Source organism: Eleutherodactylus coqui, chromosome 13 (genome assembly GCF_035609145.1).
Source record: "Eleutherodactylus coqui strain aEleCoq1 chromosome 13, aEleCoq1.hap1, whole genome shotgun sequence".
NCBI classification, from domain to species: Eukaryota; Metazoa; Chordata; class Amphibia; order Anura; family Eleutherodactylidae; genus Eleutherodactylus; species Eleutherodactylus coqui.
The window spans coordinates 82700395-82714180 of record NC_089849.1 but is presented as its reverse complement, the minus strand read 5'-3'; the positions used below and the strand labels follow the sequence as shown (position 1 = coordinate 82714180).

General features: G+C 42.9%; 1 protein-coding gene across 1 annotated transcript in view; it reads right to left on the bottom strand.

The window, feature by feature from the left end:
* Nucleotides 1-13786, bottom strand: part of TOM1L1 (target of myb1 like 1 membrane trafficking protein) — a 95177-nt gene that overhangs the window by 36520 nt on the left and 44871 nt on the right. The window contains exons 4-5 of the mRNA XM_066588051.1: nucleotides 12562-12711; nucleotides 11449-11580 (exon numbers count right to left, since the gene is read on the bottom strand). Coding sequence (XP_066444148.1) covers nucleotides 11449-11580; nucleotides 12562-12711 — 282 coding nt within the window. The remainder of the gene's footprint in view (nucleotides 1-11448; nucleotides 11581-12561; nucleotides 12712-13786) is intronic.

Sequence of the window (13786 nt, the reverse complement as noted above, 5' to 3'; positions counted from 1 at the left end):
ACAATCCGTACCCTAGCTACAAGCCCATGTAATGATCGTCACTCTTGCACTTATAAGTGCAACCTATAATAAATGAACTATTTGTCTTCATATCTATCAAGGCTATGAAATGTGGTGGCATCAATAGACATCGGAATGCCAGAGTATGAGCTCAGAGGATGCCAGGGGTAATCAGGCATTGTAGAACACAAGATTTCTTCCAGCCCTCCTGTGACATTACAAACAAAACTTTTATTATACCATTCTTAAAAACATCCTCATTAGAGATGAGCGAGCGTACTCGGTTCGGCTGTGTTTTTGGACTCGAGCACCGCTTTTTCCAAGTAACTGACTACTCGGACGAAAAGATTCGGGGGGCGCCGGGGGGCAGCGTGGTGGAGTGGGGGCGTAGCAGTGGGGCACAGGGGTGAGCTCTCTCTCTCCCCCTCCCCACTCCCCTCTGCAACCCCCTGCTCACCCCTGGTGCCCTCCGAATCTTTTCGTCCGAGTAGTCAGTTACTCTGAAAAAGCGGTGCTCGAGTCCAAAAACACCCGAACCGAGTAGGTTCGCTCATCTCTAATCCACATACAAACAGACTGAAAGAAAGGGGAACTCTTTTACATGTTTCAAGCCTCACAAACCGGTCTCTTCCTGCTTGAAAACAACCACTTTTATACATACGGTGAATAATCCATCACAGCGCTCGACCCAATTACAGCGCTTACTTGCTGATGGCGGGGGAATTCAAAGCCCCATATAGCAAAGAGAGATAACAGCAGGGAGGATTACAGAGCAGCTTGCCACACAACCGAGGAGACTATCGAGCGGAGGACACAGACGCCGGCTGCGAAGTGAGTATTGCGTTTTTTTAACTAGACTAGCTAGGCTTATACTCGAGGCACCTAATTTCCCCATTTTTTTTGTGGTAAAATTAGGTGCCTCGGCTTATACTCGGGTCAACTTAATTTAGGTGATACCTAATGGGTATCGCAGTCTTAACAAACAGCTATGACTAATTATTCAATGCATTGGAGAAGAGAACAATGAGAAACATTCAACTGATGTTTCCAAGCTCTTCTGTATTATTGTTGCAACGCAGGAGGTTATATAGTGTGGCATCCCCCACAAAATCAGCAATTCAAAGTCTACAGCACGCGTGCTACTTCTTTCATTAAAACATTACAAAGGTTAATTATAACAAAGCTGCAGGCTCAGTGTCTGAGACCCTGTTAGTAAAATTTCACGTACAATGCGTCTTTTGCACATGTACTTCCTTCAATGCATATGGCACAAATATTATGCACATGACACTACTGCATAAAATGTAATTCAATACTTTCAAAAACCCAATGAAACATCTCTGGAGAGACCTGAAAAATGCTGCCCACAGATGGTCCCGATCCAACATGACAGCTTGAGAGGATCTGCAGAGAAGAATGGCAGAAAATCCCCAAATCTAGGTATGCACACCTTGTGGTATCATTCCCAAGAAGACTGAAGGCTGTAATCACTCCCAAAGGTGCTTCATATAAGTACTGGGTGTGAATACTTATCTCAATGCAGCATGTTGGGGTTTTCATTCTTAAGAAAATAATAAAGATTTCTAACATTCTGTTTTCACTTTTGTCATTATGGGATATTGATGGCCCACTGCATGCAGGCGGATTTTTGCTGTGGAATCCCCGGTAGGCGTCTGCCCGTGGGTTCCGCAGCAATGTCCGTCCATAGCATGCAATGTAAAAGTGATTCTACCATGCACACGAGCGGAAAAGACTCGCGATTTCTGCTCTTGGAGCAAGAATTGCAGCATGCTCTATTTTCGTGCGGAAATCGCACAGACGGCTTCCATTGCAGTCAATGGAAGCCGTCCGACATGCGGCGATTCCATAATGTCAATTTCGAAATTGTCGCGGGATCCGCATCATCACCTGGCGACGTAGCGGCATCCTCCGTCGGCCAGCACATCGACAGGACAGAGGGGAATATATCTGGACAGGTACACAGGGTTCAGCAGCCGGCAGAGGGTTGTATTCTACTGCGGGCCGTGTGCAGTCGGCCTAACCAAAGAACTGGTGTATCAGCGCAACCTTCCAAGAACAAAGATATAAAGAATCCGACTTTCTTTTATGGAGTTAAAACCAGCAGTGGAACGCATTTTGGGGTGAGCCCCTTCATCAATTGTTCTGGGGTATCGATTGCAGAATGATGGGAAAAACTTGGGGGAAAATAGGCAGAAATTGATGAACATATGAATGACATCACTGAATAGCTGTGATTGGCTCATCGAGCGTCGGCTGTAATTGGCCGGGTGGGTCATATTTTCGGGGAAACACGGTATGTTGCTTGTTTTTTTTCTTTATTTGCTCAAGGCTACAACATAACAAAATATAAAGTCAAAGGGTCTGAAGACTTTCCAAATTTATTGCATAGCCCTTGTATAGCAGCACATAAAGTCCTCCCAAGTCCATATAATTAACAAGTAGGTCCAGTACTTGTGTGCTGCTGTATGGTACTTCCATGGGGCATCATATAAAACATCATGCAGTACAGCATGGAATAACTTTTTCTTTGTGCTTCTAATAGATCAGTATAGGCGCTATACATAGGTGTACAGGCAGGGGGTGCCGAGGTCGCAATGGCGACCCGGCCCCTGCGCTTGAGGGGGCCCAGAGGCCGCCCTCCACCATACACTTCGCACTGCACTGTCGGCTGCCACCTGCTTAGTGCGGTCTGGCCGACAGCACGAGCCAGAGAGAAGAGTAGGAGAAGGGAGGGGGGAGGACTTGGAGAGATGACAGGGGAAGAGGAGGGGGGGGGGGGTGGAAGGCGCAGGGAGGACACAGACTCACCGGCTCAGCACAGCACAGCATCGGGTGGACCAGGGATGATGATGTCATCTCCCTGCTGCTTCCCTCCTGCTGATACAGCTGCTCTCCTCACCAAAGAAGAGGTCCGGCCACCGGGGGTATGTATGTACGCTATCTATCTGCTTGTCTGCCTGTCTGTATATCTATCTATCTATATATCCCATATCTATCTATATATCCCATATCTATCTATCTATCCAATCTATCTATCTATCCATCCCATATCTATCTATCTATCTATCTATCTATCTATCTATCTATCTATCTATCTATCCTATCAATCTCATATCTGTCTATCTCATATCTGTCTATCTATCTATCTATCTCATATCTATCTACCTATCTACCTATATATCCTATCTATCTCATATCTATCTCTCTTTCATATCTATCTATCTATCTATCTATCTATCTATCTATCTATCTATCTATCTCTTTCATATCTATCTTCCTATCTATCTATCTATCTCTTTTATATCTATCTCTTTTATATCTATCTATCTCTCTAATATCTATCTATCCATCTATCTCTCTCTCTCTCATATCTATCTATCTATCTCTCGCATATCTCTCTCTCTCATATCTATCTATCTCTCTCTTATTTATCTCTCTCTCATATCTATCTCTCTCTCTCCCATCTATCTATCTCTCTCCCATCTATCTCTCTCTCTTATATCTATCTATCTATCTATCTATCTCTCTCTCCTATCTATCTATCTATCTATCTATCTCATATCTATCTCTCTCTCTCATATCTATCTATCTCTCTCTCTCAAAGCTATCTATCTATCTATCTATCTATCTATCTCTTTCATATCTATCTATCTATCTATCTATCTATCTATCTATCTATCTATCTCTTTCATATCTATCTATCTCTTTCATATCTATCTCTCTCTCTCATAGCTAGCTCTCTCTCTCTCATATCTATCTATCTATCTATCTATCTATCTCATATCTATCTATCTCATATCTATCTATCTCATATCTATCTATCTCATATCTATCTATCTCATATCTATCTATCTATCTCATATCTATCTCTCTCTCATATCTATCTATCTCTCTCTCTCAAAGCTATCTATCTATCTATCTCTTTCATATCTATCTATCTATCTATCTATCTATCTATCTATCTATCTCTTTCATATCTATCTATCTATCTATCTCTTTCATATCTATCTCTCTCTCTCATAGCTAGCTCTCTCTCTCTCATATCTATCTATCTATCTATCTATCTCATATCTATCTATCTCATATCTATCTATCTCATATCTATCTATCTCATATCTATCTATCTATCTCATATCTATCTCTCTATCTATCTCATATCTATCTCATATCTATCTATCTCTTTCATATCTATCTATCTCTTTCATATCTATCTATCTATCTATCTCTCTCTCCTATCTATCTCTCTATCTAGCTATCTATCTCATATCTATCTATCTATCTATCTATCTATCTCATATCTATCTATCCTTCTATCTCACATCTATCTATCTATCTATCTATCTCCTATCTATCTATCTCACATCTATCTATCTATCTATCTCTCTCTCTTATACCTATCTATCTATCTATCTATCTCTCTCATCTCTCTCTCTCTCATATCTATATCCTTCTATCTATCTATCTCTAGCTCTCTCATCTCTCTCTCATCTCTCTCTCTCTCTCTCTCATATCTATGCATTTATCCATCTATGTATCTATCTATCTGTCTCTCTTAGGCCTCATGCCCACTTGCACGCATGGATACCACTGCTGAATCCCGCAATGAAATCTGTACATGCCCGCGGACATGGAGAGGGAAAATACATTATACTCACCTCTCCAGACGCTGCAGGGCTCCCCTCTGTGCTGGCCGGATTTCCTTTCTTCGGGTCGGCGGACGTGCTCGGCACGCCAGCAGCGTGCCGCGTGCATGCACACCAATATTTAAAAAAAATCTCCTGTTCTCCCGCGTATCCGCGGCACAGCACAAGAACAGCTGCGGCTGTGCTGTGGATACGAACAGCTCCCACAGGCTTCAATGGAAGCCACAGGAGCTGTCCGTGTGGCAGATCTGCAGGAAAATGGAGCATGCTGCGATTTCTTCCTGTGTGTGTGACCCGCAAACCGTGAAGGAATCCCATCTGCATGCTTTTAGCTGCCCTACTGATGCTAATGCATCCCTATGGGAAGCAAGACGCACAGATCTCTCGTGCGGGGGCCACGCGCAGATTTTATAAATAAAATCCGCACGTGGACATTGGCCCTCAGGCATAGGTACGGGGCGAGGTGGGAAAAAAGGCTCGGGGGGGGGGGGGGGGGCCCAGGCTGAACTTTTGCACCCGGGCCTCTGAGCCTTTAGGTACGCCCCTGGCGCCATATGATGTCAGTACAGCACATATCCAGAATAAGGGCACGTTGAAGGGTCCTTGTCAGTGTCTCTGGTACAGCGTAGCATAAACGGCTGAGAAACGTTTACAGAAACTTTTTTTTTTGCGGAAAAGTTATTTGCTGGAGAACGTCTCATTTTTATAAAATTCCTTTTAACTTCACAAAGCTACACAGAGGAAAAGAAAAATCTTTTCATTTCACTAAAGTATCTACTTTAAAGAATTTATTTCTTCAAATCATCAAGTACATAGGCCGGGAAGTGCTTGGAAACATTTTATTTCTCTATAAATCACAAAGTACATGTTGAAAAATGCTTAGGGACCAACGATGGCACCTCAGAAGCACAACACAAAACTAGTAATAAAATGTGCCATAAAACAATAGTGCGCTGTATAGTTGTGATAATCAGGCACGAAGAAAAAAGACACAATGAGGAAAAAAAACATTCTGCTTGGTAATCTTGGTCTTGGCAAATACAAAAGAGAGCGTTGTGTTATGTCTATACAACAATAAATTACTTACTGATCTAATTTTCTCCCGAAGCTTGTACTATAAATATAGGTCTAGAAAGGTGAAGGATTTAATCCAGGAATGATTGCTCTGTGAAGATTGGGTCCTCCCAGACCATGTTAGAAGGACAGTGAATGTGCCAACAGCTGAGAGTTTATTACTTTGGTGCTAAGGGCCAGTAACTGCAATGAGCTCCTGAACACAACACACCGAGGAATTCCTGCTTCTGCGCCCACTAACCGTTTTCTACAGTTTTTCTTATTAGTTGTCCTTAAAGGGGTTTTCCAACACGGAATTGACTTTTCAAATAAAAGTTATTTCCCCCCTATATTGCCTGATAAATGTCAGCTACCTTTCTACATGTTCCGACAGGGTTTTTGCTTCTCCAATGGCACCCATTGAACATGGTAGTTAACATCCCGACTTCCTGCTGTGTAACTTCTGACGTGGCTCATTTCGTTACTTTACTATAATATTTGGCAGCCTTAGTGCTGGCATCCCAGCTATCACTGCTTGTGGCACACCCCTTCTCATTTTCTTAGTGCCACCCACTTCTCCCACCACCTCTCCTATGTACCAATCGAGTACTAATGGATATGTGAGGTTTCAATGACAGCCCATTGAACCATGCATGCTCCAGTTCCCCACAGCCACATCCAGCCCTGACCTACTGCACATATGCCTAATTTCCAATGGTGCCTCTTGCCCCAACCCACCGCGCATGTGCCTGCTAAAGGAGTAACACCTTCACCGTGTTTGTGACTTGAGACCTAAGGGTGAGTGCCTCAACCTTGCCTCTGCTGTTGATCAGCATACTGCCCCCACTGCTGGTGTAATGGTCTGGGGGGTTATCGCATACGACAGTCAGTCACCCCTAGTGGTGGTACGAGGAACAATGACTGCTCAGCGATATGTTCAGGACATCCTGCAGCCACATGTGTTCCCCCTTATGGTGGCTTCCAGCAGGATAATGCTCGGACGCACACACAAGGGGGTCAGAGGAAGCCCCCACAATATTATCACACTTCTGTGGCTGCCCGGTCACCAGATTTATTGCCAATATAACATGTATGGGACCATCTGGTGTACTAGCATCAACAGCCTACGAGTTTGCACTATCTAGAGGCTCAGTTACAGCAAATGTTGACCAATATGCCGTAGGATACCATATGGAACCTGTATATCTCCATGTCCGTCCATATCACATCTGGTATCTAAGCTACAGTATATTACAAAGTTACTGCATTTCTCTTGGTATAGGGAATGAGTATATGTGAAAAAGGTATCAGAAAACCCCTTTAAAGGGGTCTGATCAGGACTAGAAAAAGGGTCTCTTGTATTTCCAGAAAGAGTGCCATGTAGGCTTGAACTGGCCCACAGGAGAATAGCTGAATTCCCCAGTAGGCCCTGAGACACGGTGAGCCCCCAACCCCCCACCCCACGCATGAGCAACACATATGATCTGCAAATATTGGGTGAAAGGGTGTCTACTATTTTGGAAGATGTCAGCAAGAACGGATAAGAATTTGTTGGACCCATTACTTTTGTCTGAGAGATATTCCCAATGAATCTCCCATGATCACTACCCTGTTTCCCTGAAAATAAGACATACCCTGAAAATAAGACATAGCATGATTTTCCTGAATTTTTGAGGATGCAAAATGATTTTTCAGGCATTTTGAGGATGCTTGAAATATAAGCCCTTCTCCAAAATTAAGCCCTGCTAACAGTTAATTAAAAAAGTCAATTTAAATAGTGTCCAGGCAGCTATACATGTAAAAAAGTTAAACCTTTTTGAACAAAAACTAATATAAGACACTGTCTTATTTTGGGGGAAATACGGTATGTTGTACTTTTTTGAGAACTTGGCCATCTGATGCAGAAATAGTTCATTCTTAGATTCTGCTTGATAATTCCAAGGTCCTTTTTTGCAATGTCATTTGTCCCTACATGTATTAGTAGGAATCGTTGGTGTTCTGTAGGACTGAAGAGTCTTGACAGCTGATCGGACACATCTTTGATTTGTGCACCTGAAACACAGCACACCTCTCGTGAGGTGTCAGGTCTGCAGACAGCGGCCTCGGTTCGTCTTAATAGGGAATCCCCTACAACCACCACTCTCATCTTCTTCATAACAATACTTCTTTTTCTTCATCCAAGAGGACTCTGAGTTCTTACTACACTGTTCTTTTACATATTTTTTTTTTCTAGCTTTTTAGTGCTTTTTCGCTGCATTCTTGTTTTAGTAGTTTAAAAACTTTCAATGAGAGCCTTGCCTGCAGTTACAAGGGCCGGCCACTACACGGAGGTCAGTGTGGAGGCTTCCGCTCTGACCTCTGTATATTTGCGGCGGTGACAGCATGCACCCGCTCAGCTGATCGATCAGGTCCCGAGCGACGGCCCCGGCCGATCAACTATTCATGACCTATCCTGATGATAAGTCATTAATAGCATTTCACTGGAAAACCCCTTTATGGCCATATCTGAGCTGATCGAACTTTGCCTTCCTAAAAGTTTAGTATTTTTGTGCCCACCCCCAACCCCCAGGCCAAACTCTCTTTTGAAAGACAAGTTGAAATGTATTATATTATGGTCACTGTTTCCCCTGACCTGCATCTCTGTTATTTTGTCAGGTCTGTTGGTTAATATTAAGCCCAACATACATTTTCATGCACGCGAAAAAAACAGCAGCATGTCCTATTTTGGTCCATATTACCAAAATCGCTCTTTCAAGTCTATGAGAGCGTTTAAAAAACATAGTGTATACATAAGTTACATGCATATTCACTGTGGTTTTACGCATGAAGCCAGGTGACAGTGTAAAACAAAATTGAACCAATTGGTCCTTCTTGCGTTTTTTTTCGGCGTGAAAAACACAGTGAGTACGCACGCAAAAAAGAATATGCACCAAATACGTACATATACATGCCCCGAAAATGCTTACACCCAATGTGTACTGAAAGGACCCAAAGTCAACTCCATATAAGAAGATGGCAGAATCATAAATGGCACATGATAGGAGGGGCTCCGCTACAGATTTTGCATTGGGTCCATTATCTTCATCCTTTGCCTCTATAGAATATAAACAATACTGGATTTACAGAATCGAAGCTCTACCCCAACCCAACCAGTAACAATTACTGCAGCCTGTAGACTTTTCTCAGTCGGCCCAACCTCTTTCAGGGTCAGGGAAATGTTACCATGCTTTAGACATGAGGATTGTTGGCATCTTCTTAAGTACATACCACAAGGATCTCTGCCTACAAGATCAACACACCTGAGCGCTCCATTGATGTGAATGGCTCCAGGCTGGTTTATCCGCGCCCAATGCTACATGAAGAATACAGCTGCCCATACATTGTAGACAGCAGCTATACCTTCTGACTCCCCATATACAGGAATGCTCACCTCTAAGATCGTGTTCAGGTTTCTGTTGAGCATTTCCATCCCGGGTTCCATTTAAGTAGTGAAAGTAGTATTCAAACATAGTATGGAGCCATTAACTTTTATGAGGCAAAGATGCAAACTTTGATCTCCATTTGACGTGGTTTCCATATGTTTCCATCTTTTTTGGAGGATGGGATGGCATAGTCCATTACATTATTGAACCCAGCCTAATCTGCATGAGTACCCTAAAATCAGATTTCCATGCCAGCAGGTACATTGTAAAGAGAATATACCATGAAAAACATTCTTGCTGATTGGCACCAGTGGTGGCAGGAGCTGAAACTCCAATGTCATGCGAGAGCAGACTGTTTTCTAGTACGTTTTCATCAAATTTCCAATTAGTAGAGAGCTTGAAAATAGTGCAAAAAGGAAACACATAGGTCCTGATTGACTTAGAGCAGCGTTTCCTATGCCTGTTTCAATATAAAGCGCACTGGAGTAAATGTGTTGCAGTGGGTTCTGGGTAACTGCTTATAGGTTAAAGGAGTTGTCTGGTTACCAGACAACATTTCCTCAATGGGTCCAAGTTGAGCAAATAACAAAAAAAAGTTGTACTTTCCTGAATTTAGACCCCACGATCCAGCACTGTACCCCCACTGTCCTCCTGGTGTTTGTTGTGAAGGATGATGTCATCGGATGACATCTGACTGCTGCAGTCGATTGGAGGCTGCAACATCATCATTCTGAACTCCTGGCATCATGGCACACAGGATGTGAGCACTAATGCCAGGAGTTCTCAGAAGCTGCAACCTTTGATTAGCTGCAGTAGTCAGGTGTTAACGGTGATGTCATCCTCCAAACGCTGGAACCACAGCAGGGCTGCAGCATTGGATCATGGGGGAAAGAGGACAGGTAAGTACAGCTCCATTTGTTGTTTAGTACAGTTGGACAGAGGAAATTAATTCTGATAACTGGACAACCCCTTTAACGTAACTGCCCTCAGGTCAAGGCAACTGCGCCCAGGTCACGGTTACTGCTCTCAGGTCAAGCTAACTGCTCTCAGGTTAGGCTTATAGACCAAAAAGGAAGATTTCTAATTTTAGGAATATTTGAACACTAATCTGGATTTGAGCTCTAGCAACATATCCAAAATTGTAGAGGAAATGTAGAAAATGCATCATTTGTCATACACAATTATTAAATGAAAAAACCCAATTGCAATGACTTTACCAGCTGATATATTACACGGCATAAACAAAGCAGCTGGACAAACAAGATAAACAGGATCTAATTACATCCAAGTACATAGGAATAATTAACTGCTTCAATGAGTCGTAATTAAAAGAAACATTCTGATAACCTCTACAAGTGAGAACATTGCAAATGGAAAGCAAATGTGCTCAACGCAACACGTAGAGTTCAACACCCGAGGGATGCGCCAGTCACATGCAAAACGCCTCTCCAATCTGGGGTGTACCGTTATATGCAATATACTAAAGCCTCAAGTCACCATACACATCAGTGTCATGTGGCTTTCCAATAATCTAATCCACATGGGGACACTTGACGCTTCCCATGGGTTGAACTAAGGGACAGATGGTTGGTTTTAAGCTTGCGGTCAGCACCGTCAGGCCAACACATTCTGCCGCAGTGCTCCAACTACTGGGGGGGGCATGTTGGTCGGTCCACAGTTGTAGGGTCCTGTCACAGAGACGCATGGTGCTGTGCGCAACCCCAGCTGCAGGAATGCAACCTGACTGTAGCATGTAATATCTACATCCAGGCACCACCACGTAGCAGACTCCTCTAGACTATACAGTATCCGGTCACAAGTGTAGCAGTAGTGCCTACAATTATTTTTAGTTTATTAATTTTTTGGATCGTATATGCAAACCATTATCTATGTACGAAACAACAACAGCCTAACCAAGTCAGAAATTCATAATTCAGAAAACACTTTTTAAACTTTTTTAGGGAAAGACTATTATTGCTTCATCAAAAGAAAACTTTTCAATTCATTTTTCCTCAATAGAGAATACTACAATTGAGTTGGTGAGTGAATTCAAGTCTGAAAATAACATCTACACTGCTCAGTACTGTTGTACACTGTCCTCCACGCTGATGTTATGTCTCTGTGTGTACTACAGGCAAAGAAGAAAGAATCCTGTTTTCAGTCTGCAAAGTGTATAGAACACAGTTAGGCTCAGACTGGCTCACCGGGGTGCTAGGGAATCCCTTGGTGGGCCTGGGATACTATGGCATCTTATAGTTGTGTCATGTTTTGTGCAAAATCAAGGCAAAATTGAAAGTTGTGAAGCTTACCATTTGTATTTCAGGCTTGGCTTCTTCATTAGCATCCAAAGGAGGAAACTGTATTCCTTTTTTAATCATCTCCAAATACAGTTCTTTGACCTCTGTTACATCGACATTTCCCTGTGAGCGTGTAGACCATGTCTGGTGAGCAAAAGAAGAAAAATGATGATTTCCTATGATGTGCTTTGTGTAGTGTATATACAAAGATGGCAGCATACGACATTCATGTATAAGTCACTGAGCTCTTCAGTATGACCCCCTACTACTATCGGTATTTGTCTATGGATATCCATGGCCGCCATGTGCCTAATTGTACGCACTTATCTACAATAGGTGCAGAAGAATTAGTAGGGTGTTCATATACTTTTGGCCATATAGTGTATAAGCAAGAGATTCTCTTATATTGCTCATAGTAACAAAAGCACTAAAAATAAGTGAAACAACAAGAAAAGTTAATGAAAGTATAATATAAAGGTACTAGAGTCCACATCTGCTGATTAGGCAGTGATTCTTTATTGAAGGCACTTTAACTGGTTGTCTGATGACATCATGCACTTTCCATTTGCCTTGGTAGGACATGAAGCAAATAGAAAGGGGATTAAGGAGTGGCTCTCATGGGGATTAAAGAGTGGTCCTCATTCTGATGGTCTCCTCATCTGGATGCCCATCATGCTATAGAAGAAATGTACGGTGCTCACTGGCATCCCTTGGCTACAACAACTGCCTGCTGGGTTTTTCTTCACCTCGTTGCCCTTATCAGCTTGATACCATTAGGCTGTCTTTAAATCTGCGTTGGAATCTCCGGTCGGAGATCAGGCTTAAAATACTGGAAGAAATAGCGCTGAATGCAGCACTTTGTCTTCCGGGCAACTGAGCCAAAACCAAACGGACCTCATTATAGTCAATGGGGTCCTTTCGGAGCTGTTTGGTTCCGTCATTAGACAAACCCATTCGGCCATGGGGATTCCCCTTTCCTGCTCCCTGAATGGAAGGCAGCCTAAGGCAGTCCTTTTAACCCTTCCAAATAGATCTTCCCACTTGCCGTGTCTCTTGCTAATATGTACTTTAGTGATACATACAGACATTTTAATTCTGGGTTTAAATGACACATGAGTGAATTACCATGATGAAGCGGAGAATCCTGTTTTGCAAGTCGATGGGTAGATTGTACTTGGGGTTTAACAACTTGACCAGTGCGTCCTTGCAGAAATCCTTCTTCAGAACCAAGGACTGAAATGTTGTGTTGCAGTTTTGCATGCACATTTCCAAGAGCTGAATGTGAAGCACAGAAAGCACAGGGTTACAGTCAAACACTAAAGGAACGCTAAATCTGTGCACCGAATACGGAAGGTAAAACATATTGCTTACTGCTACCTTCACCTCACGCCGCAGCTCTGCTGAATTATTACAGCAACCTGCTGGAGAACACTGAAAACTGGGATGATATAATGACATGGCCGTCAGATATGGGATTTACCTGAGTTCTCCCTAGATGGCGGCTAGAACCCACAACCTACAACCTATGAAAATAATTGGAGTGATGACCGGGAAAGTTTGGGCTGCGATCAAATAGTGATATACTCCTAGTAAATGAATGGCCCACAACATTGTATGAGCACATACAAGTGTCCACTGTCATGGTGGACCCAAGCGCCCCACGGTGATGAGGTGCAGCATGGCACCTAATTGCCCCAACGTCGGTAGGAAAGTCACGTAGGCCCAGGATGTAGAGACAAAAAACACCAGTAAGTGCTCCCTAGATCAAGTAGGCTGGATCTCAACCGGCTGAAGATTCCCGGTGGCATGGTCATGCTTCAAGTCCAGCAGAAGACGGTCCAAGAGAAATAGTACAAAGACCAGCTTCTAAAAAAGTATTACTTATTGATAAATAAGTTTAGAAACATCCAAGTAATATAACTAGGTGCACATAACGCAGTGCTTACGTATAGAGCCATGGGCACTGAGCTATGTGCCGACTCATTTTATTATTTGGGTGTTTTTGAAATAATCTATCAGTAAAGCAGATTTTTTAGGGGCCGGTCTTGGTACTATTTGTCCCAGGATATGATGCATCTCACCTGGCAGTTGGCTTTCTCAGGATTTGCCTTGGTGACATGATGACTAGTATTGTCATTGGCATTGTTATAGGGGCACTGCGATGCTGCAAAACTGCCCACACCACCTCTACCAGACTGCTGGTGAGACTCAGACATCACTATTGGTGTTGGATTAAAATATTGTTAAAGGGGTCTGAGTTATAGTTTATCTGTAAAACCCCTTCTGCATGCACTAAAATAACAAATAGTTATACACTCACCTCTCCCTACTCCCGTTGTTTCCCACGGCG